Source organism: Mus musculus, chromosome 6 (genome assembly GCF_000001635.26).
Source record: "Mus musculus strain C57BL/6J chromosome 6, GRCm38.p6 C57BL/6J".
Lineage (NCBI taxonomy): Eukaryota > Metazoa > Chordata > Mammalia > Rodentia > Muridae > Mus > Mus musculus.
In genome coordinates, this window is record NC_000072.6 from 73,105,112 (window position 1) to 73,131,133 (window position 26,022).

Sequence of the window (26,022 nt, forward strand, 5' to 3'; positions counted from 1 at the left end):
AAGAAGGTTCTGGAATTCAGTGTGAGGTAGGGCTGTAAGGAGACTTGAGTAAGTTATGTTCTGGGTCCCAGTTACTTTTCTGTTGCTGTGATAAAATACCCCGACAAAAGCAAGTTAGGAAGAAGGAAGATATTTCTCACAGATTTTTCCTCACAGTTCCAGTCCATCTCTCCAGGGAGGAGGTTGTATGAGCAGGAGCATGGGTGGGGTGGCTGTGCATAGCATATCCACAGCCAGGCAGCAGGAACAGCAGAGTTGAGAAACAGAATATGCTCAGCTCATTTCTTCCTTCTTATATAGTCTGGATCTCAAACATAGGGAATAATGACGCCCACAGTGGGTAGGTCTTCCCACCTCAATTAACCATGCCAAGAAGGTCCTCTCCTGGGTGACTCTAGATCTCATCCTGTAGACAACTGAGATTAACCATCATGCTAGGAGTTGAGTCAAAGACACCTTGGTGCACATGATTCTGAGAGATTTGGTGGAGGGCAATGGAAATGCAGAAGCAAGAATGAGGACACTCCCCTTCCGCTCGACTCGTGACTCGAGCCCCGGGCTACCTTGCCAGCAGAGTCTTGCCCAACACCCGCAAGGGTCCACACAGGACTCCCCACGGGACCCTAAGACCTCTGGTGAGTGGATCACAGTGCCTGCCCCAATCCAATCGCGCGGAACTCGAGACTGCGGTACATAGGGAAGCAGGCTACCCGGGCCTGATCTGGGGCACAAGTCCCTTCCGCTCGACTCGAGACTCGAGCCCCGGGCTACCTTGCCAGCAGAGTCTTGCCCAACACCCGCAAGGGTCCACACGGGACTCCCCACGGGACCCTAAGACCTCTGGTGAGTGGACCACAGTGCCTGCCCCAATCCAATCCCGCGGAACTCGAGACTGCGGTACATAGGGAAGCAGGCTACCCGGGCCTGATCTGGGGCACAAGTCCCTTCCGCTCAACTCGAGACTCGAGCCCCGGGCTACCTTGCCAGCAGAGTCTTGCCCAACACCCGCAAGGGTCCACACGGGACTCCCCACGGGACCCTAAGACCTCTGGTGAGTGGATCACAGTGCCTGCCCCAATCCAATCGCGCGGAACTTGAGACTGCGGTACATAGGGAAGCAGGCTACCCGGGCCTGATCTGGGGCACAAGTCCCTTCCGCTCAACTCGTGACTCGAGCCCCGGGCTACCTTGACAGCAGAGTCTTGCCCAACACCCGCAAGGGCCCACACGGGACTCCCCACGGGACCCTAAGACCTCTGGTGAGTGGAACACAGCGCCTACCCCAATCCAATCGCGTGGAACTTGAGACTGCGGTACATAGGGAAGCAGGCTACCCGGGCCTGATCTGGGGCACAAGTCCCTTCCGCTCGACTCGAGACTCGAGCCCCGGGCTACCTTGCCAGCAGAGTCTTGCCCAACACCCGCAAGGGCCCACACGGGACTCCCCACGGGACCCTAAGACCTCTGGTGAGTGGACCACAGTGCCTGCCCCAATCCAATCGCGCGGAACTTGAGACTGCGGTACATAGGGAAGCAGGCTACCCGGGCCTGATCTGGGGCACAAGTCCCTTCCGCTCGACTCGAGACTCGAGCCCCGGGCTACCTTGCCAGCAGAGTCTTGCCCAACACCCGCAAGGGTCCACACGGGACTCCCCACGGGACCCTAAGACCTCTGGTGAGTGGACCACAGTGCCTGCCCCAATCCAATCCCGCGGAACTCGAGACTGCGGTACATAGGGAAGCAGGCTACCCGGGCCTGATCTGGGGCACAAGTCCCTTCCGCTCAACTCGAGACTCGAGCCCCGGGCTACCTTGCCAGCAGAGTCTTGCCCAACACCCGCAAGGGTCCACACGGGACTCCCCACGGGACCCTAAGACCTCTGGTGAGTGGATCACAGTGCCTGCCCCAATCCAATCGCGCGGAACTTGAGACTGCGGTACATAGGGAAGCAGGCTACCCGGGCCTGATCTGGGGCACAAGTCCCTTCCGCTCAACTCGTGACTTGAGCCCCGGGCTACCTTGACAGCAGAGTCTTGCCCAACACCCGCAAGGGCCCACACGGGACTCCCCACGGGACCCTAAGACCTCTGGTGAGTGGAACACAGCGCCTACCCCAATCCAATCGCGTGGAACTTGAGACTGCGGTACATAGGGAAGCAGGCTACCCGGGCTTGATCTGGGGCACAAACCCCTTCCACTCCACTCGAGCCCCGGCTACCTTGCCAGCTGAGTCGCCTGACACCCGCAAGGGCCCACACAGGATTCCACACGTGATCCTAAGACCTCTAGTGAGTGGAACACAACTTCTGCCAGGAGTCTGGTTCGAACACCAGATATCTGGGTACCTGCCTTGCAAGAAGAGAGCTTGCCTGCAGAGAATACTCTGCCCACTGAAACTAAGGAGAGTGCTACCCTCCAGGTCTGCTCATAGAGGCTAACAGAGTCACCTGAAGAACAAGCTCTTAACAGTGACAACTAAAACAGCTAGCTTCAGAGATTACCAGATGGCGAAAGGCAAACGTAAGAATCCTACTAACAGAAATCAAGACCACTCACCATCATCAGAACGCAGCACTCCCACCCCACCTAGTCCTGGGCACCCCAACACAACCGAAAATCTAGACCCAGATTTAAAAACATTTCTCATGATGATGATAGAGGACATCAAGAAGGACTTTCATAAGTCACTTAAAGATTTACAGGAGAGCACTGCTAAAGAGTTACAGGCTCTTAAAGAAAAGCAGGAAAACACAGCCAAACAGGTGATGGAAATGAACAAAACCATACTAGAACTAAAAGGGGAAGTAGACACAATAAAGAAAACCCAAAGCGAGGCAACGCTGGAGATAGAAACCCTAGGAAAGAGATCTGGAACCATAGATGCGAGCATCAGCAACAGAATACAAGAAATGGAAGAGAGAATCTCAGGTGCAGAAGATTCCATAGAGAACATCGACACAACAGTCAAAGAAAATACAAAATGCAAAAGGATCCTAACTCAAAACATCCAGGTAATCCAGGACACAATGAGAAGACCAAACCTACGGATAATAGGAATTGATGAGAATGAAGATTTTCAACTTAAAGGGCCAGCTAATATCTTCAACAAAATAATAGAAGAAAACTTCCCAAACATAAAAAAAGAGATGCCCATGATCATACAAGAAGCATACAGAACTCCAAATAGACTGGACCAGAAAAGAAATTCCTCCCGACACATAATAATCAGAACAACAAATGCACTAAATAAAGATAGAATATTAAAAGCAGTAAGGGAGAAAGGTCAAGTAACATATAAAGGAAGGCCTATCAGAATTACACCAGACTTTTCACCAGAGACTATGAAAGCCAGAAGAGCCTGGACAGATGTTATACAGACACTAAGAGAACACAAATGCCAGCCCAGGCTACTATACCCGGCCAAACTCTCAATTACCATAGATGGAGAAACCAAAGTATTCCACGACAAAACCAAGTTCACACAATATCTTTCCACGAATCCAGCCCTTCAAAGGATAATAACAGAAAAGAAGCAATACAAGGACGGAAATCACGCCCTAGAACAACCAAGAAAGTAATCATTCAACAAACCAAAAAGAAGACAGCCACAAGAACAGAATGCCAACTCTAACAACAAAAATAAAAGGGAGCAACAATTACTTTTCCTTAATATCTCTTAATATCAATGGACTCAATTCCCCAATAAAAAGACATAGACTAACAGACTGGCTACACAAACAGGACCCAACATTCTGCTGCTTACAGGAAACCCATCTCAGGGAAAAAGACAGACACTACCTCAGAGTGAAAGGCTGGAAAACAATTTTCCAAGCAAATGGACTGAAGAAACAAGCTGGAGTAGCCATTTTAATATCGGATAAAATCGACTTCCAACCCAAAGTTATCAAAAAAGACAAGGAGGGACACTTCATACTCATCAAAGGTAAAATCCTCCAAGAGGAACTCTCAATTCTGAATATCTACGCACTAAATGCAAGGGCAGCCACATTCATTAGAGACACTTTAGTAAAGCTCAAAGCATACATTGCACCTCACACAATAATAGTGGGAGACTTCAACACACCACTTTCTTCAAAGGACAGATCGTGGAAACAGAAACTAAACAGGGACACAGTGAAACTAACAGAAGTTATGAAACAAATGGACCTGACAGATATCTACAGAACATTTTATCCTAAAACAAAAGGATATACCTTCTTCTCAGCACCTCACGGGACCTTCTCCAAAATTGACCATATAATTGGTCACAAAACAGGCCTCAATAGATACAAAAATATTGAAATTGTCCCATGTATCCTATCAGACCACCATGGCCTAAGACTGATCTTCAATAACAACATAAATAATGGAAAGCCAACATTCACGTGGAAACTGAATAACACTCTTCTCAATGATACCTTGGTCAAGGAAGGAATAAAGAAAGAAATTAAAGACTTTTTAGAGTTTAATGAAAATGAAGCCACAACGTACCCAAACCTATGGGACACAATGAAAGCATTTCTAAGAGGGAAACTCATAGCTCTGAGTGCCTCCAAGAAGAAACGGGAGACAGCACATACTAGCAGCTTGACAACACATCTAAAAGCTCTAGAAAAAAAGGAAGCAAATTCACCCAAGAGGAGTAGACGGCAGGAAATAATCAAACTCAGGGGTGAAATCAACCAAGTGGAAACAAGAAGAACTATTCAAAGAATTAACCAAACGAGGAGTTGGTTCTTTGAGAAAATCAACAAGATAGATAAACCCTTAGCTAGACTCACTAAAGGGCACAGGGACAAAATCCTAATTAACAAAATTAGAAATGAAAAGGGAGACATAACAACAGATCCTGAAGAAATCCAAAACACCATCAGATCCTTCTACAAAAGGCTATACTCAACAAAACTGGAAAACCTGGCCGAAATGGACAAATTTCTGGACAGATACCAGGTACCAAAGTTGAATCAGGATCAAGTTGACCATCTAAACAGTCCCATATCACCTAAAGAAATAGAAGCAGTTATTAATAGTCTCCCAACCAAAAAAAGCCCAGGACCAGATGGGTTTAGTGCAGAGTTCTATCAGACCTTCAAAGAAGATCTAATTCCAATTCTGCACAAACTATTTCACAAAATAGAAGTAGAAGGTACTCTACCCAACTCATTTTATGAAGCCACTATTACTCTGATACCTAAACCACAGAAAGATCCAACAAAGATAGAGAACTTCAGACCAATTTCTCTTATGAATATCGATGCAAAAATCCTCAATAAAATTCTCGCTAACCGAATCCAAGAACACATTAAAGCAATCATCCATCCTGACCAAGTAGGTTTTATTCCAGGGATGCAGGGATGGTTTAATATACGAAAATCCATCAATGTAATCCATTATATAAACAAACTCAAAGACAAAAACCACATGATCATCTCGTTAGATGCAGAAAAAGCATTTGACAAGATCCAACACCCATTCATGATAAAAGTTTTGGAAAGATCAGGAATTCAAGGCCCATACCTAAACATGATAAAAGCAATCTACAGCAAACCAGTAGCCAACATCAAAGTAAATGGAGAGAAGCTGGAAGCAATCCCACTAAAATCAGGGACTAGACAAGGCTGCCCACTTTCTCCCTACCTTTTCAACATAGTACTTGAAGTATTAGCCAGAGCAATTCGACAACAAAAGGAGATCAAGGGGATACAAATTGGAAAAGAGGAAGTCAAAATATCACTTTTTGCAGATGATATGATAGTATATATAAGTGACCCTAAAAATTCTACCAGAGAACTCCTAAACCTGATAAACAGCTTCGGTGAAGTAGCTGGATATAAAATAAACTCAAACAAGTCAATGGCCTTTCTCTATACAAAGAATAAACAGGCTGAGAAAGAAATTAGGGAAACAACACCCTTCTCAATAGTCACAAATAATATAAAATATCTTGGCGTGTCTCTAACTAAGGAGGTGAAAGATCTGTATGATAAAAACTTCAAATCTCTGAAGAAAGAAATTAAAGAAGATCTCAGAAGATGGAAAGATCTCCCATGCTCATGGATTGGCAGGATCAACATTGTAAAAATGGCTATCTTGCCAAAAGCAATCTACAGATTCAATGCAATCCCCATCAAAATTCCAACTCAATTCTTCAACGAATTGGAAGGAGCAATTTGCAAATTTGTCTGGAATAACAAAAAACCTAGGATAGCAAAAAGTCTTCTCAAGGATAAAAGAACTTCTGGCGGAATCACCATGCCAGACCTAAAGCTTTACTACAGAGCAATTGTGATAAAAACTGCATGGTACTGGTATAGAGACAGACAAGTAGACCAATGGAATAGAATTGAAGATCCAGAAATGAACCCACACACCTATGGTCACTTGATCTTCGACAAGGGAGCTAAAACCATCCAGTGGAAGAAAGACAGCATTTTCAACAATTGGTGCTGGCACAACTGGTTGTTATCGTGTAGAAGAATGCGAATCGATCCATACTTATCTCCTTGTACTAAGGTCAAATCTAAGTGGATCAAGGAACTTCACATAAAACCAGAGACACTGAAACTTATAGAGGAGAAAGTGGGGAAAAGCCTTGAAGATATGGGCACAGGGGAAAAATTCCTGAACAGAACAGCAATGGCTTGTGCTGTAAGATCGAGAATCGACAAATGGGACCTAATGAAACTCCAAAGTTTCTGCAAGGCAAAAGACACCGTCAATAAGACAAAAAGACCACCAACAGATTGGGAAAGGATCTTTACCTATCCTAAATCAGATAGGGGACTAATATCCAACATATATAAAGAACTCAAGAAGGTGGACTTCAGAAAATCAAATAACCCCATTAAAAAATGGGGCTCAGAACTGAACAAAGAATTCTCACCTGAGGAATACCGAATGGCAGAGAAGCACTTGAAAAAATGTTCAACATCCTTAATCATCAGGGAAATGCAAATCAAAACAACCCTGAGATTCCACCTCACACCAGTCAGAATGGCTAAGATCAAAAATTCAGGTGACAGCAGATGCTGGCGAGGATGTGGAGAAAGAGGAACACTCCTCCATTGTTGGTGGGAGTGCAGGCTTGTACAACCACTCTGGAAATCAGTCTGGCGGTTCCTCAGAAAACTGGACATAGTACTACCGGAGGATCCAGCAATACCTCTCCTGGGCATATATCCAGAAGATGCCCCAACAGGTAAGAAGGACACATGCTCCACTATGTTCATAGCAGCCTTATTTATAATAGCCAGAAGCTGGAAAGAACCTAGATGCCCCTCAACAGAGGAATGGATACAGAAAATGTGGTACATCTACACAATGGAGTACTACTCAGCTATTAAAAAGAATGAATTTATGAAATTCCTAGCCAAATGGATGGACCTGGAGGGCATCATCCTGAGTGAGGTAACACATTCACAAAGAAACTCACACAATATGTATTCACTGATAAGTGGATATTAGCCCCAAACCTAGGATACCCAAGATATAAGATATAATTTGCTAAACACATGAAACTCAAGGAGAATGAAGACTGAAGTGTGGACACTATGCCCCTCCTTAGATTTGGGAACAAAACACCCATGGAAGGAGTTACAGAGACGGAGTTTGGAGCTGAGATGAAAGGATGGACCATGTAGAGACTGCCATAGCCAGGGATCCACCCCATAATCAGCATCCAAACGCTGACACCATTGCATACACTAGCAAGATTTTATTGAAAGGACGCAGATGTAGCTGTCTCTTGTGAGACTATGCCGGGGCCCAGCAAACACAGAAGTGGATGCTCACAGTCAGCTAATGGATGGATCATAGGGCTCCCAATGGAGGAGCTAGAGAAAGTAGCCAAGGAGCTAAAGGGATCTGCAACCCTATAGGTGGAACAACATTATGAGCTAACCAGTACCCCGGAGCTCTTGACTCTAGCTGCATATATATCAAAAGATGGCCTAGTCGGCCATCACTGGAAAGAGAGGCCCATTGGACTTGCAAACTTTATATGCCCCAGTACAGGGGAATACCAGGGCCAAAAAGGGGGAGTGGGTGGGCAGGGGAGTGGGGGTGGGTGGATATGGGGGACTTTTGGTATAGCATTGGAAATGTAAATGAGTTAAATACCTAATAAAAAATGGAAAAAAAAAGGGATGAAAATATGGATACATAATATTAATAACAAACCACTTTTACATTGTCTACATAGACATTAGCATTCTGTATGTCAAGTGATTACAGTATAAATTGATACTAAATCCATGTATTCCTAATTGACACTAAAAGTAAATATAAAGTAGTATATAATAAATGATGACTATAAAATTGGAAAAAAAAAAAAAAAAGGAATGAGGACACTACCTTGCACACACTTGGATAAGTCTCTCAGGTTAAAGACATAATGGGACTTGGCTGGGGTTGGCAGGAGATCGACACTCATCCTGTTATAAATCTCAACTGCAGCTTCTACAATATTTGATGACGTTTGCTTTACTGCTTCTGGGAAGTCAGCCAGGAAGCCATTCAAGATGGCCTAGAACCAGAAAAAATAATGGAGAGAGATTTTTTAATCCAATATTAGTCTTTCAAATACTCCAGTTTTGATATTGTTTTCCAAGTGCAATAGAAGAAGGCTAAATTCTGAGACTAAGGCACCTGTGATCAAGCCCTTGTTCATTTCAGAGTATACTCTCAAGAACAGGATCTTTCTTGTGATGTGTGGTTGTTTCGGTTGGCTGAGTGGAATTCATAACTGGTCTGTAACTTTCCATGAACTTCCCATTTTCTGTTTCTGTGACTGTGTTCACTCAAGAACTCTCTGTTCCTGGGCTCTCTTCTCTCTCTGTCAACTTGTAGCCTCTTCCAAGACCCCACCTTGGATGACTGGAAATGGCATGCCCCACTGACCCATGCCATGTCCTGCCATCATCCTTTTCAGAGCAACGTTTCCCATCACAGGATGCTCTGATGAGTGCTTCTAGGTTAAGGCAACAATGTGTTTCCTGTTTAAAAGATGAGGAAGTGGTCATCCAGGGCGGTTAGCTCAGGTGGGAGAAAGATAGCTCATTGTTCACAGTGTGATGATGGGAGAGTCCATGATGTCTGTCTGAGGTGTGTTGAACTGTAGCTGCCCAGAGTGTTGTGTGATTTAAGTAGGGAATCCAGACCTGGAGGTCATGTCTGAAATGTGCACAGAGGTAAGAGCTGGACAGTGGAAGAGATCTGCCTTCTTTAGGAGTAAGTGTCATATATAACCTGTCTGCATTCCTAAATGGTCTGCCTGGGAGATCACAGATACAGAAGTCAATAATGCATACACCACCCAGCTGCTCTCCGGGTGCCCATGGTCAGATGCTCCCTGCTTAGAAAAGAGGTGAAAGGAGTCCTTAGAAATCCTGTGGACTGTTTTGACTCTGGGATCCTTAGTCCATGTTTTCTTTGCCCCATCTTGTTTAAATTAGAATCCGCACTCACCTGGAATATCTGCTTCAGACTGTGCTCCGAGGGCATCGGGAGACACAGCATGCTGAAGTGTCGGATGAAGCGGGGTGTCACAGGATTGCGTCCCCCTCCTGGAGGTGCACATGCTGACACAATTGTTACATCCTGTGTGGAGAGAAAGCAATGTGGGTCAGCATGTAGAGAAAATGATAAGGTCTGCCCTCCCTAATATCAGGACTCAGAAACACTTTTTTTTTTTTTTCAAGACAGGATTTCTCTGTATAGACCTGGCTGTCCTGGAACTCACTTTGTAGACCAGGCTGGCCTCGAACTCAGAAATCCGCCTGCCTCTGCCTCCTGAGTGCTGGGATCAAAGGCGTGCGCCACTACACCTGGCTCAGAAACAACACTCTTGAGAACCTATGATGAGCTGGCTTTGCAACCCCATGACTCTGAGTTCACTATTCACACCTTTATTTCATGATGAAAAACCAAGGTTTTTTCCTGGCAATGTCAGGGATATTTATTTATATATTTATTTTAGGACCCTCTGCTTGCTCCTGTCAACCCCGCTCATTCCGGTCAGTCCTGCTCGGTCAATTCTACTTGCTCAGTCCCTGCTCGCTCAGTCCCTGCTCCCTCCAGTACAAAGATTTATTTATTATACACAAGTACACTTTTGCTGTCTTCAGACACACCAGAAGAGGGCATCAGATCTCATTACGGGTGGTTGTGAGCCACCATGTGGTTGCTGGGATTTGAACTCAGGACCATTGGAAGAGCAGTCAGTGCTCTTACCCGCTGAGCCATCTCTCCAGCCCCAGGGCTGTATTTTTAAAAACATGACTCTGGAGACTAGCAAGATGGCTTAGTGTTTAAGAACATGTTCTGCGTTTGCAGGGGACTGTAGTTAGTTGTTGCAGTTTCCTTCCTAGCGTCCACATCAGGAAATACAATTTGCCTGTAGCTCCAGGAGGCCAGACACCTTCTTTAGGACTCCATGAGGACATATGCACCCCCAGAATAGGCACACAATTAAAAATAAATGTTTAAAAAAATAAAATAAAAAAATAAATGTTTAAATAAATAAATAAATGTTTAAAAACAAACAATAGAGATTAAAAGGCCACTCATGCTGTTTGTCAGGGAGCAGGCCTAGTGTGTCTAGTGATCAGTCAAATGTGTTAGTTTAATCTGACTGATATCATAGGAGGACTATTGGCTTTAGGAATCTGAGAGAGGAGAGAAGAGAGAGAGAGAGAAAGAGAGAGAAAGAGAGAGAGAGAGACAGATCGAGCGCCTGGCTTCTGATAACAACTGTGGAAATGAAAAGAAATAAGTGAGCAGAGAAATATTTGCAATGGATGACCCATACATTCAAAAGGAATTCTAGGATTTGGCCTATGTCTGTTTGTCTTTGAGCCAATAACACCATTTGTTTTGCAGGGATGCTGGGGGAGTTAAATGATGTAACAGTGCTTCCTGCAATTTGTCTTTACTATGGGCAGAAATGACTTACTGCAGACATGCCCCCTTTTTAGGATAGAATCAGAGCAGGCAGTCCACACAAGCTCCCCATTTTCCCCCCAGACTCTTGAGTCCTGCTGATGGCTTGTTGGTGGCACATGTGGCCACAACAAGGCTCTGACTCTCATCTTTTCTCCTCTTAGGGACTCCAGAGTCTCTATTCTTGCCTCCTTTCTAGTCCACTCCTTTCTTACAGCCAAGTAGATCTTTCTAGAACACTTGCTTTGGAGACTCCCCATCACTGAGAGGACAAACTCACATTTTTTTTTTAAATCATGAACTCATAGCCATCTGAGATGTGAGTTCTGTCCCTCTTGCTGTTCTAGAGTCATATTTTACAGAACTAGGACATTTCAGACTCCTTGTTTATGAGGTATAAAGTGTTCATGCCCTCTGTCTATCCTTACTGTCTAGTCTCCCAAACACTGGCTTCTCTTAGCCCCAACCCCATCTCAATCCTGAATTCTCGCCGTCTTTCCTACTCATCATCTTTTACTACAAATATCTGTCTACTCTCCAAAACTGAGCTCCCTGGGAGGCAAGGACTGTCTCACTGGCCACTCATCTTCTGAAGCAGCATAACAAAACCTCAGTACAAATGGAAGGACCTGAATTATAGGTAAGAAACACCAACATGCTTTATAGACTGAATTTACCCAGAAATAATGTGCCAAAGCCCTAATTTTTGATAAAAACCAATTGCTTCTGGAGACAGGGAATTTGAAGAGGTGATTAATGTAAAATGATGCCTTTAGAGTGACCCCTAATACAATACAAATAGTACCCCAATAAGAAGAAAACCAATTCTGATTTGAGTACAGTTTGCCTCCTCCATAACTTATGTTGGACTTTAATCCCTGTTAAGGGGCATGTAGAGGGGAAAAGTTTAATCTAATATTGTTGTTTTGAGATGGTAGCTTTGAAAATGATTAAGACTAGCTAAGGACATCAGAGTGCCACTCCTCATATTTCTCCAGCCTTGCTGTGGCATAGCATTTCCCTCTGTTTCTTAAAAAGTTGTAAAAGGAACTTTGCTCATATCAGGATACAAAGAACTCACAAGTTCCAGGAAGTCTCAGAAACTTACTAGATTCACCAGGTTCCTGGCTCCCCAAGACTATATAGGTAATCTGCTGAGGAGAGGAGACTCTCTGAACTTGATCTGCCTGCAAGTTGTACAATAAACTCCTGATCCAGTTTTTGTGATTTGTCACCCATGCTGACTTTGGGGGTGGGCTTTGGGTGAGACATCTGATCCCATTTTTTTTCCTTCGGAGACAGGATTTCATTCTGTGACCCTGGCTGCCCTAGAACTTGTGATATAGACCAGACTGGCCTGGTCACAGAGATCCACTTGTTTCTGCCTCCCAAGTGTTGGGGTTAAAGACACATAACCACCATATCCAGTGCTGCAGCTGCCTTTGAGTTATTCATGTTCCTGTAAGTAACCTTTTCCTCATACCTATACGTGTGAATAAGCCCAATAAACGCATTGGTCGATCAGGTTGGATTTGGATACTATCTTTATTTTGGCCTCCCATGGGCTCCCTATCTGGGTTGAAGAGATGCTTGTTTACGTCTTTCCATTGTCAACTACCATCTGACTGTCCCAATGATGAAATCTGGCACAATGTGTGGTCTCTTGCCCTTGGATCAAAACCATAATCCACAATAAACCTCTTCATGACTTACCCATCCTATATAACTATTATTGACAAAAGAAAACAGAGTGACAACCCCATGTAGGGACATGAGGAGAAGATGGACACCTACAAATCATGGATGGAAGTCTTAGGGGAGTGGATGCTGCTCAACCCTTCATCTTGAGCCTTTAGGATTATGAGAAACTAGCTGAAGCTACCCAGTCTGTAGTATTTGGAAATATCGTCCATCTTTGAACACACCAATTAACGTGAAATCTAAAATTAACCTGTATTTCTTTCCAAAAGAGTTTGTTTCTATCATAGAATCCACCAAAATCTTGATACTGCCGAAGCAGTTCAATTGGTGGTTGGGAGCCATAGCGGTCCAGCCGGGGCATATTCAGATCATCAACAAAAATCACCACTTGTTTATTTCCTGGTGCTCCTGGAAGAAAAGAAAGAATTTTGAAAGAATCACAATTTGTCCTTAGAAAACATAAGACCATTTGTTGTTGTGGCTTAAAAACAACTTGTCCTCACAAAAGTTCACATTGAAGCTTAGTTCTTGGTGTAATGGTATTGGGGGGGGGGCACTGAGGCATTTGGGGTCACGAGGGATCTGCCCATCTACCCTCTGCTAGGAGCTACAGACCTGACCAAGGCTTTCACATTGTTATGTTATGCGGTCCCTCACCTTATACTCAGAAACACTTGATGATGCCAGTTCCCCAGTAGGGTCTGGACCTTTCTGGGACTCAGCCTCACCTTCTTCCCTGACCAGATGTGTAGCCTGAGTGCCTGAACATGGAGGAGGAAGGGGGTTATCTTTCCACAGAAGGACGTAGAGGGACTCTAAAGGTTTCAATTAATGAACACCACCTCATTACCTCCACATGGAATATGCTTTGCTATTTGAAGCTATCCCAACCCCATCAATGGAAAATCCCAGAAGGAAGTAGGAAGGCAGCACAGGAGGTGGCTTCCCTACTCTGGCTTCCAGGGCTTGAGAAAAGAGCCATAGCCCTGCGGTTGAGATGAATGATAGGTGAGGATTCCAAGGCAACCAGAGCTGATTCAGAGCTCCACTTTATCTTCTGCCCCAGACGAGCCATGTAGCAAGATCCAAGTGGGGAAAAGACCTAAGAGAATTGCTCATGAAAATTTGGAGCTCATGAAAAACAAAAACAAAAACAAAAAACAAAAACCAGAAAACAAACAAACAAACAAACAAAAACCAAAAACCAAAAACCAAAAACCAACCAAAAACCAAAAACCAAAAACCAAAAACCAAACCAAACCAAACCAAACCAAACCAAACCAAAAAACCGGACTGGCATCTGCTGTCCTGTGTTTAACTGAGCAAGAAAAGGGGAAGCCTGAGGAGACAGTGAGGCAGTTGGCAACCTCACTGTTAGCATATGGAGGTCAGTGCAGGGTGAACAATGTGGGAAGCAGTTGAGCTCTGTCAGGTACCCACCTGGAGGACTGTGGGCTCTGTTAAGTGAAGTCTAGCATGCAGGTTGGACTTACATTGCTGGAGGCTGGGAGGAAGTGGATTCTGTGACCTGGAGATCAACATCAGGTAGCTTTCCATTAAGGAGGCTGAAACCTGACCAGTGAATATTCTTTTAGGGATGCTCTCAAGAGCTTGCTCCTGCAAGCCTGCCTCCCAGAGTAACCCAGGGCCAGAGGATCAGGGGCCACACACGGTGACACTCTAAATGCCATCGAGGGACAAAACATTAGTCTATTCTATCTTCTCCTGCCCCTATACATCAGAACCTTGGCAGGAAGAAAGGGCTAGCATCACCCCATGCTACCCTCCATGTCAAGTCCTGGAGCTGCAAATCTGGCTCACAACAGAGACAAGGGCTGACTTTTAATTAGGCTTGGGGTTAATATTTTACATGAGTCCAGACTTAGAATATCTAAAGGTGACAGGAAAATTACACTTACAATGACAACACAACAACAACAACAACACAACTAGTTAATAAGGGAAGAGAAGGAGATGCTAAAAAAACTTGGTTGAAAACACCAACTGAAGACAAAGCTAGTTTCATGTTACTTTCAACTGAACCCAGAAACTCCATGTGCCAGATATGAAGATAGTTGTTAGCTTAAACAAATGGAAATCAATTGAGGTTTGAGAGCTGTGGGTGGAGAGAAGAGGGGCCATGAAGTCTCGGAGATTGCAGATGATCCAGGCTGAAGGTGGCTGTCCTGGTTAGTCTTCACCTTGACTCCACTTGGAGTCCAGGTGTGTTCCAGAGAGTTCCAGAGAGGTTCATTGGGGAAGGGAAGTTTAACCCTGAATGTGGCTGGCACAATCCCATGGGATCCCAGAATGAATAAAAGTGAAAAATTAAATAAAAAGGAGAAAGCCAGCTGAGCACCAGCATTCACGTCTCTGAGTTTCGATGGCAGATGTGATTGTGACCACCTGCTTGCTCCTGCCGCCATGCTTTCCCCGATATGTCAGCCTTCTCCCTTAAGCCATGAACCAAATGCCTCCTTTCAATTGCCTTTCTCAGGTATTGTCACAGCAACAAGGAGAGCAGCTGACATTGTGGTGGGAGAAATAAATGGTTTGCAGTTCACAGTGAAATAGCTGGATGAGAAAAACGAGTTAGCACAACGCCTTTACTCATTCTGCAGGAACTTGGGCTGAGGCTTAGGACCTATAGGAGCGATCAATGCTTTTCCCAGAGGACTAGGCGGGCTGCTGCAAGGCGAGTTGGTTTCCTCAGCTTGCTCTCTTTGTATGCAACTTACTGGCTTAGTGAATGTGTGGAGCGAAACCGTGACGATGACGCTCACCTAGAATATTTTTTCTCTTTCGTTCCAGTTTTGACTCAATGATCTCCTGTGTCCTTGAAGATGAAGTTTGGGCAGAAAAATTTAGATAAACAGGGACATAGCCAGCTGATTCTTGAATTCTATTCAGCAATCCTTTTGCAATAACGGACTTTGAATAAAAAAAAAAGAATATGTTAATTGATTTTATATTCAATGTGATACCTTTTCGGTAGCCTGTACTGGTCACCACCCAGCACCATGAATGAGACACAGTATAGAAGAAGCAAGGATGGATCTAAACAAAACTGTTATTGTTTCACTGTGGACATTGATCTTGGGGTACATTCACCAGAACTAAAGAAATACTCGAATCAGATCTAACTCAGAAGAAAGTCTTAGTGTCATATCAAATTTATCTGTTAGTATCCAGTCCAGTTGGATAATGAGGTAGACCCACATTTCTTTTCTTTTTGAAAAATTTAAAAATTTATATTTGTGAGTGTGTGTGTGTGTGTGTGTGTGTGTGTGAGAGAGAGAGAGAGAGAGAGAGAGAGAGAGAGAGAGAGAGCGAGAGAGAGCACTCATGCATATGTATGGGTGCCTGTGTGTCATGATGCACATGTGTGGAGGTCAGAAGGCCACTTACAGAAACTGGTTCTCTCCTTCCACCTTAGGAGTTCTGAGAATGAAACTCATGGAGCCAGGCTTGGCAGCAAGCCCCTTTACTTGCTGAAACATCTCGGTGACCCATGTTTCTCAGAGATAATATGGAAGGTAAGCAGTGAATCCTGGTTTGTGGGGAAACCTTTAGATATTTTTTCCTCCACCCTCTCCTTACCAAATTAAAATGACCCTGAAGTTGTGGGTGTAACAGTTAAAAGTAAATAGGAAAGAGAACAGAATGGGGACAGCTCATGGGGAATACAGCTGCCCTGGGCAGTTTCTATCCAGACAACATGTGGCAACTGCAGAAATACACAAATATCCCTCCCTAAACGCAAAGCTTGGTCTATGAGACCAACCTGAGGATATAATTAGAAACTGATAAACTTTGGGGAAATCCCAGGGTCAGTGTGGATTCTGAAGAGTTAAATTCTGAAAAAAGTGATAAAAATCTAAAAAACAAAACAAAACAAAACAAAACAGAAAAAAACCCCAAACCAAAACCCTCCCCTACTCCAGGAAACAATGTATTATTTCTGATGCTGGGGACCCTAACTCCCCAGTGCCCTCAATTTGACAGCACTTCTGATGCACATTTCCTACCTTGCCAACGCCAGTTGTTCCCGTAAACAACACCGAATGCCTGACGGCCAGCAGCTTTTCCATTAGATAGCCATAGCGCACTGTGTCTGTTGTGGGGACAAGCATCTCAAAGAATGGGACATCCCTGCTGTACTTGAAGGTGGGTATAATGCGCTCCCAGGGGTCCAGGCGTTTGGTGTCAAAGTCTATATGAATGCTCCACAGATCTCCAGAGCTGGGAAGCTGAAGTAGAAGACCAAATATTAGTGGGCAGCACTGACTCACAGAAATAGATACCATCATTAAAAACCAAGGCACAGAGTTGAATTTCATGTTTTTCTTTTTCTTTTTAAGAATTTGTTCAAATACCAGAGGTTAATTGCTTACTTTTTGATTTGACTGCCGTGGGGATGCATTTGTGGCGTGGTGTGGTGTGGTGTGGTGTGGTGTGGTGTGGTGTGGTGTGGTGTGGTGTGGTGTGGTGTGGTGTGTGTGTGTATGTGTGTGTGTGTGTGTGTGTGTGTGTGTGCATGTGTGTGTGTGCGTGTGTGCAAGCATGCTGTGGGTGAGGAAAAAGCCACACCGAGGACATTGGGTGTTCTACTCTATGGAGTCTTACTGAACCTGGAACTAGCCTGGTGGTCGTTAAGCCCCAGAGATCCTCGTGTCTCTAGCTAACAGAGTTTGGGAATGGGGATTTATTTACTTACATATTTATATGATTCATTTTTATTTTCGTGTGTGTGTGTGTGTGTGTGCGTGCGTGTGCATGTGTGTGTGTATAAAGTATTTAGAGTATGCAGGGGGATGTTAGAGTATGCAGGGATGTGTGTGTGTGTGTGTGTGTGTGCGTGTGTGTATAGAGTATTTAGAGTATGCAGGGGGATGTTAGAGTATGCAGGGATGTGTGTGTGTGTGTGTAAGGTATTTAGAGTATGCAGGGGGATGTTAGAGTATGCAGGGATGTGTGTGTGTGTGTGTGTGTGTGTGTGTGTGTAGGGTATTTAGAGTGTGCAGGGGGATGCGTGTAGGGTATTTGCCAACAGTGCTCTATCTGATAGAAGGGACTTGAGCATTCATAGACTTTGGGGTTTGGGGGGGGGAGCATTGGAACCAGTTTCTCCGAGACAACTATATGCACGTATCAGTTTTCATACAATCATATCCATACATTGATATTTTGAAAATCCACAAGAACTGGTATTGCCAGTTTCAGTCTAATAACATGAGGTACAATTTGAATTTTTCTTCCATCTTTATAAGTCTTTCTGTGATGGGGAGAAATCTAGTTGCTATAACACATTTGCTCAATGTTGGGATGTATAAAAAGTAGCTCCCAAGTCAATAACTGACCAACTGTGAAAATATGCCTGCTAATTAGGACTCAGAACTCATCTGCAGGGCAGGAGTTTACAGACTGTTTACACATTATTAACATCAAATGCCTGGGAAAGTACACTGAAAGATTGCTTGTTTATTTGTTTGTTTTTTTAATTTTAATGCAGTAGATGTTACTAGTGGCTGCCAGAGAAGAGTAACTTTTAAAAATCCTCACAATGAATAAGACTAAAGCTCTTAGCAGGGCGTGGTGGCACATACCTTTAATCCCAGCACTTGGGAGGCAGAGGCAGGCGGATTTCTGAGTTCGAGGCCAGCCTGGTCTACAAAGTGAGTTCCAGGACAGCCAGAGCTATACAGAGAAACCCTGTCTCGAAAAAACACAGAAACAAAAACAAAAACAAAAACAAAAACAAAAACAAAACAAAACAAAACCAAAAAAACCTAAAGCTCTTAAACTTGCTGCTTTTCCTGTTCATGTATTCCTTTTTATTCTATTAATCCAAATCTTTGAGCTTATAACTACCTTTTTTGTTGTTGTTGTTTAATTGCATGGGAATTACTCTTCTGTTTACGAAACATAAAGGTCTTAAAGTTATACTCGTACATTTTAAGGACTTTAAATGATTATGTCACCTCCATTTGGTCCTTACCCTGGCATCAGGATTATCATCAAATTGTGTTCTAATAAATGTATCAAAAGAATCCCAGTAATTTTCAGTTAAGTTTCCACCCAGAGACCACAAGTAACAGAACACAAAAGTCTGGCACAGTACAGTGTTCAGCTTCATTTGTTCCTGAAAGTATAAAGAGAAACAGGGTAAATATCTTACTTCCTGATGGAAGACAACCCCTAAGCTGTAAAGTTCGGGACCTTTGTTTATTTTAACTGGGCATAAAGAGCATTCTATTTAGTGATTCACAAAGTGGCGTTTCCTTATTTTTATGATGGAAAATGATGAAAGATGAGCGACAGACATGAGTAGGAAACACAGCCCAGGGTTGACTTCAGCTGTGCATGGTAGCTCACTTTATACCTGCATGAGTGTCTTCGAACAGATTAAGCAGACCTAGTTCTAGAATATGTTGTAGACCACAGAGGTAGTAGAGGTTGAGTACAAGAATAAGCCATAGACTCTCTGGTGTCCCTTCTAACTTTTAGTCTAATTGAAGTCATTAGTCTCACAAAATTAAATTAAAAATCATATGGTCAAATTGCAGAAAATTTAGTTTTTATTGGCAAAGAATCTCATAGAACAAGGTGTTTTTGTAGGTTTATACTAATAAAAAGCCTTTATGCAGGGCTGGAGAGACGGTTCAATAGGCAAGAGAACTTAAGCATGACAAACTAAGCTTGATCTCTGAACCCTTGGTGGGAAGAGAACCAATTCCCAAAAGCTGTCCTCTGATCTTCACATGGGCACCATAGCATTTACACAGCAACACACACACACACACACACACACACACACACACACACACACACACACAATTTAAAAACAAAATGAAACGTCATACCATTGACAAGATATTTCCATCTTTGCTGAGCAGCAGAGACTCCAGCAGGCAGCACAGTGTGGTCACTTTGCTGATGTCCACCTGTGGGATAGCTTGGGTGCACTTTTTGTTCACAAAATGCAACCCATCATCAACATAACGATTGAAAAGATTCAATAAATATTCTTGGACTTCGTCATTCAGCTGAAAATGAACAAATAATGTTCTAGTAAATTCTTACTGAAGGTTAAACATATCATTAAATTTAGAGTGTTTTTAAAATCCATCTATCTGGTGTATTCAGAGGCTTTTAGATCAAAGGGTTTCAGCATCACACAACCTGAAACAAAGTCCATGGAAGCCCACAGCTTAACAGGATGCACAGAGGACATGCCAGGTAGTGGGAAGGCCCTGCATTTCTTGGTTTGCTAATGAGTTCAGAGATTTCACTTTGTAACTAATTCTTAAAGTACCAGTGCGTGTGCTCCACTCCACTGTCTTTGAGAGTCTTTGACAGTTAAGAACAATAAAAGAGAGTAAGAGAGAAGGCAACATTTCAACATCTCAGCAAAGTGGGAGGGATAATTTCCAAAGACTTAAAAGTGAGTTCAACCCCTTATTATTCAATACTTTGCTGGCAGTTCAAGCTACTCTGACAGGACAATAAGATTTGCAGGTTAGAGCAGGAGATGTAGGGGCTGGAGAGATGGACCAGGCAGGGGTTGAAAGCACATGCTACTTTTGAGTTTGGTTCTTGCTTGTTAGAAGGCTTACAACTGCCTATAACTCTAGCTCCAAGGCATCTGATATCCCTCTCTGACTGTACATGTGCACATGTGCATGCGTGCATGTGTGCACACACACATATTCACACACACATATTCACACACACACGCACATACACATACACATCTACATACATACCTACATATGTATCTACCTACTACCTGCATACACATAGAAAATACCAAACCAAATCCTTAAATCTAGAATAATAATAATAGTAATAATTATTATTATTATTATTTAAAGGAAAGGAAAAAGTAAAACTATATTCAAAGATGGCAAGATTATCTATGTATAACATCTCCTCAAACTGGTAAAATAAGACTAGAACTAAGAATCAATTACACAGAAAAGTTTTAGGTCACTTAGGTCACAGGCTAATAAATAAGGAAGACAATTACTTCTTTATATACTAGCATGCACAATTGGAATTAACATTCAAAACAAAACAACTCCATCATATTAACAAGTGGGTTTCTAGATGCAACCTTAAGACCATGATACATGAAAAAATTTGATATTGGTCCTCATTAAAATCAAAAGCTTCTGGAGACTGGGGAGGAGGTGCAGCAGCTAGGAGCACTACCTGCTCTTGGGGAGGACCTGGGCTCCATTCTTAGAACCTACATGGTGGTTCACAGCCACCCATAATTCCAGTTCCGTGGAACCTGACAACCTCTTCTGATCTCTGTGGACACCAGGAATGCATGTGCTACCTAGACATGCGTGCTGGCAAAACACCACACATGTAAAATAAGTAAATCTTTGTTTTAAAGAAACCACCTGCTCTGTAAAAGACACTGTTAGGAGGTTGAAAACTGAGAGATAATATCATCTGGAGAGATACTAGAGTACTGTTAAGATACCAAGAAGCCACAGCCTAGGAGGAAACAGTTCCAGAAGATATACTTTGGCAAAGTATTTGTAAAGGAGTTGTATCCAAGTGTACCAAGACTTCTCCCTCTACCCCCCAACTCATAGGGCTGCATATATTCTGGTCTAGGCTGGCCTTAAACTAACTTGATATGCAGCTGCTCTACTCTTGATATCAGCAATAAAACAAACAAACAAACAAACAACCCCAACAACCCCAGTCAAGTAATGGGCAAAATTGTGCCCTAGTACATAGCTTAGCAAAGATGGCACACAGGTATGAACCAGCACATAAAAGCATGCTTGAGAATCTGCAGACTGGAACAAGACCCTGCTGTGCCTGCGCACTAAGCTGAATAGAGCCCAAAACACAAAAGTTCCAAATGGTGGTAAGTATTTAAGGAACGGTAGCTCTCCTCCACTGCTGGTATACGTACAAGATGGCGCAGCCATTGTGGAAGACAAGCTGGAGATTTCTCATAAAGCCAAGTATACACATCTGATCTAGAAACTATACTTCTATATATTTACCCAAACTAATCAAAATTGTAAGGAAAAAAATGTACACTAGTGCCTGTAGCAGTTTTATTGATAATTGCTCAAGCTCCAGGCATCCAAAATGTCTTTTAGGAGGTAAATGGATAAGTGAACCATGTTGTGTCCACATGATGAAATATTCTTACTCAATATTAAAAAGAAAATGAGATATCAATCCATGAAAGACATGAGGTTCCTTAAGTGCACTTTGCTAAGTTAAAAAAAAAAATCTAGCTCTAGGAGGTTGTATACTATGATCCCGACTATGGCCTCTGGGAAAGGAGGAACCGTAAGGGTAGCAGAAGAGAACATTGTTTACTAGGCAGAGGCATGGAAGCATGAAGCAGCAGAGAACTGGGGAGCTGCAGGACAAGGAAGGGAAGCACTGTAATGGTGGACACATGACTTTAGGTGTTAAAAAAAAAAGAAAAAACAAGCCATGCACTGTACAATGCAGAGTGAACCTTTCTGTAGGCCCCATACTCCAGCTAAAAACAGTGCATTGGTATTGGCACAGTGACTATAAAAGGTCTATCACATCACTGTAAGATGTTATAAATGACATCTTACACCTTACACCTCTGAGGTGACAATGCATCCCGCACTCATGATCAGGGCAGGAGATAAACAGGCTTTCCCTCTGGCCCTCAGAGGTGTTAGAGGCTCCTAAACCTGAAAATCCAATCAGTGTCTGAATTTAAATATTCTTTCTTTATTGTGATTTCCTCTGATGATCTACCAGGATGTCTGCAAAGTTCACTGTCTCAACCTGTTCTGTGCTTTTTGGAGGGGTGGAGACATCGAGGCTGGAGGGAGGACCTCATGTTGGTATTCAAGAGGAGTTAGTTTGTAGAGAGGCTGGGTAGAGAGGGCAGGAGGTGGAGGGATGGGGCTGGCAGGCAAGGTAGTGTATGGGTGTGTTCCTGGAGAATTCAGGGATTTGCAGACAAGCTGAAAGCACGGCATTCCTCTAATCTCACATGCCACGAGAGTGATTCACATTTGTGCACTGCAGGGCAACGAGAGCCCCAACAGATGCAGGGAGACTTGAGAAGACATGCAGCTGCGCTTACTTTTTTAGACATGGTCCTCATCCACGTTTTAACATAAGGCATCCACTTGAGTTCTTCGGGGTCCACGAACACCATTCCACATCGGCTGACCGTGGCAGGAGAGGCCACCCTGAGGTCTTGTACCTAAAGTTGAACAGCTAATAGGTTATTTTCATATCCCTTCAACTTTAGCACTAATGAATCTCTCTCTCTGCTCTCTCTCGCTTTTCAAGACAGGATTTCTCTGTATAGCCCTGGCTGTCCTGAAACCCACTCTGTAGACTACACTCTTAAAGTGTGATCTAACATGGAAAGGGAGAGCGTGGAGAAGAGTGGAAGAGTAGTATGCAATTTGAAAACAGACAGACAAGTTAGGTGAAGGTTTAAAATAGAACACATTATCAGTCTTTCTGTGCCTCTGTCTCTGTCTGCCTCTATCTCTCTGTCTGTCTGTCCATCCGTCCATCCATCTGTCTCTGTCTGCCTCTATCTCTCTGTCTGTCTGTCCATCCGTCCATCCATCTGTCTCTGTCTGCCTCTATCTCTGTCTGTCCATCCATCTGTCTGTCTCTGTCTCTGTTTCTGTCTCTCTGTCTCTCTCTGTCTCTCTGTCTCTCTCTCTCTGTCTCTCTCTCTTTGTCTCTCTCTCTCCCTCTCACGAGACCCACCAGCCTCTCTACCTTCCAATTGCTGGAATTACAGGTGTGCCCCACCACACTAGCGTATTATCTAATTCTTTAGTTTTTGTTGATTTTTTTTATATTATCTACTTCTTAAGGGTACATGATTGTCTTCCCCCTTTCATCCGCCATTTTTGTATCCTAACATCTAGCCACATACATGGTGCACAGCAGATAATCTACATATCTGACGGACAGCAAGATTACGAGTGATATTTTCTGTGAATTTTTGTAGCCGTGTTTGACTCTCATCCTTCTCACAAAGAGAAGGTCATGCCCAGTCCTGGCATAGCGGCATAATGTGTTCACAGAATGGATAACAGTATTTTTTACCTAGAAATTTAAGTTATGCAAGCCACATACATATCTGTCTCCAAAACAAAGTAAGTGAAACTAGAAGCAATTCTACTTCTATTTCGTAGAGAAATGGGAACATAGGACAGGTGTTGTCCACTTATCACAAAGGATAATTTAATAAGTCCTCAGCAAGTAAATAAAATACCTCCACAGATAAATGAAAAAAAAACAGTATGCCACCGTTGGGTGCTGTGGTTTTGATCCTGATGTGTCAACTCAGTGACTGTTTCACTTCCCAGCAAGGCATGCATTTACCTCAAAAAGCATGTGGATCTGAGGTGTGAGTTTAATCCTTTCGCTGTTAGCCAGGCACAGCATCTTGTTGTCGTCCAACACCGTATTCATATTTTCAATCCAAAGCGCGTCCACTGGCCCATCGCTGATTATCCATTTATGGTCTTCTGAAGTATCGTTCACAGCTGCTCGGACACTTAGTGCCATCAAACCGTCCTTCCATTCCAAGGTCACGTTATTGACTTCCCCATATAACTCTCCCATTGTGATCGATTTGGGGTTAAGAACATAGGTTTTTACCGGCTGATAAAAAGGATTGTCTGTGTTGAGCTTTTCGAGGTTCCCTAAGGTTTCCGCTAATACTTGGTAAACTGTGGTCTTGCCACCTCCCGTTGGCCCTACTAACATAACGCCGTGTCTCACCAGCATCGTTTCATACAGCTGTATCACCTTTTTGACCATACATAACTCAGGCTGAAGGTTCTGGTTAATCATGACCTCCACAATTGTCGACTGCAAAATACCATAGTCATGTTCTGGGATTTGGACTCCAGGAAAAAGATCAGATATGATCCCACTGACAAAACAGAAACGACAGGTTAGGAGCCCCCAGCCATCCCTGCCTTCTCACACTTGTCATAGAAACTGAATAGTCTGCTGATCATTCAAAGCACAGGTTTGTCCTGGGCTGTGCCAGGAGCCACCCCTTTTCCTGAATTCTTGTGTGATCTCAGTTTCTGTATCTCAGACCAGTGTTCGTTTGGTTTTTTTTTGTTTGTTTGTTTGTTTTCTGCACAGCAGGACTTCCTTCAGGATGAATAATAGGATTGATTTCTATCTGGCTCACATGGCGTGGTAGGATAGTATCAAACACCCAACTGATAAATTTATCAATAAATTGAAAATTTTCATTTCAATGTTTCCCTGAAGCAGTAAGTGTGCTTATATATGTAGATATTGGGAAAAATAATATGGAAGCTAAAATAGAAATTTAATTGGAGCTTTGGCAGACAGTTATGGAGTTACTCCATTTCAACTCTTTTTGTACATAGGTGTGTATATATTTTAGGAAGCTTTTAGAGTAGTAAGTTTACATATGGCTTTTCCAAAAGGTCTGTAGTGCTGGTTATCCATCCCTCCATCCCTCCTCCTCTACCCTGTTCTCAATCCTACCCCATTAACCCTTCCTGATCGGTTTGCTTACCCTTTATACCACTGTGTTCCCGCTCTCCTCTCTTGAAAGCCTCCCACACTATGGCCATTAACTAACTTTGCCATGGACCATGCTCCAGTGCAAGGCCAACACCCAAGAGTATATATTGGCAGCACAAATGGGACTTAGAGGTTTAAAAAAAAAGACATAAAATTAGTTGGGCAGTATGAGGGAGGGGACCTGGGAGGAGTTGGGGAGGAGGGTGCCTGATCAAAATCCACTGGATGAAAACTTCAAAAGACAAAGCAAATCTTGCAAAGGAAATAGAAAATGAAGGAAGGAAGAAAGGAAGAGATATGCAAATTCTGGAAAATAGTTGAAAAGAGCTAGTCATGTGGGAAGAAGGAGGCAGAGTCACCATTGCACAACAGACACACAGATATATTGGAGATGCACACATATGTATACGTGATATGAAAACCTCAGTAAACTGTTAGCAGTGGTTCTCAACCTGTGGGTTGCAACTCCTTTGGGGGTGAGGGTCACACATCAGATATTCTGCATAACAGATATTTACAGCATGATTCATAATGGCAGCAAAATTGTAGTTATGAATTAATAAAGTGACAACAAAAATAACTAACTGTATGGCTGGGGGGTCACCACAGCATGAGGAACTATCTTAAAGCGTTGGGAAGGTTGAGAATGGCTGGTTTAGAGGAACAGAGGAGACTACAGGAGGGGGAAGGGAGATGGAGAGGGCAGAGTGCCATGGGGGACGTGCTCAGCACGTAATATAGACCAGGATGAAAATGCACCTATGTAGCACATAGGCACATAGTACCGTGGACAGTGCAGATTTCAAAGA

The 26,022-nt window shown here is 43.4% G+C and overlaps 1 protein-coding gene across 4 annotated transcripts in view; it reads right to left on the reverse strand.

Moving 5' to 3' along the window:
• Dnah6 (dynein, axonemal, heavy chain 6) overlaps nucleotides 1-26,022 on the reverse strand; it is a 204,625-nt gene that overhangs the window by 87,509 nt on the left and 91,094 nt on the right. For all 4 annotated transcript variants that reach the window (XR_003956215.1, XR_377473.4, NM_001164669.1 and 1 more), the window contains exons 34-42: nucleotides 24,023-24,578; nucleotides 22,752-22,874; nucleotides 19,504-19,686; nucleotides 18,639-18,782; nucleotides 16,669-16,890; nucleotides 15,424-15,571; nucleotides 12,891-13,048; nucleotides 9,467-9,598; nucleotides 8,354-8,525 (exon numbers count right to left, since the gene is read on the reverse strand). Coding sequence is in view for 2 of the 4 variants with exons in the window: in NM_001164669.1 (NP_001158141.1) it covers nucleotides 8,354-8,525; nucleotides 9,467-9,598; nucleotides 12,891-13,048; nucleotides 15,424-15,571; nucleotides 16,669-16,890; nucleotides 18,639-18,782; nucleotides 19,504-19,686; nucleotides 22,752-22,874; nucleotides 24,023-24,578 (1,838 nt within the window). In the remaining 2 variants the exon portion in view is untranslated. The remainder of the gene's footprint in view (nucleotides 1-8,353; nucleotides 8,526-9,466; nucleotides 9,599-12,890; nucleotides 13,049-15,423; nucleotides 15,572-16,668; nucleotides 16,891-18,638; nucleotides 18,783-19,503; nucleotides 19,687-22,751; nucleotides 22,875-24,022; nucleotides 24,579-26,022) is intronic.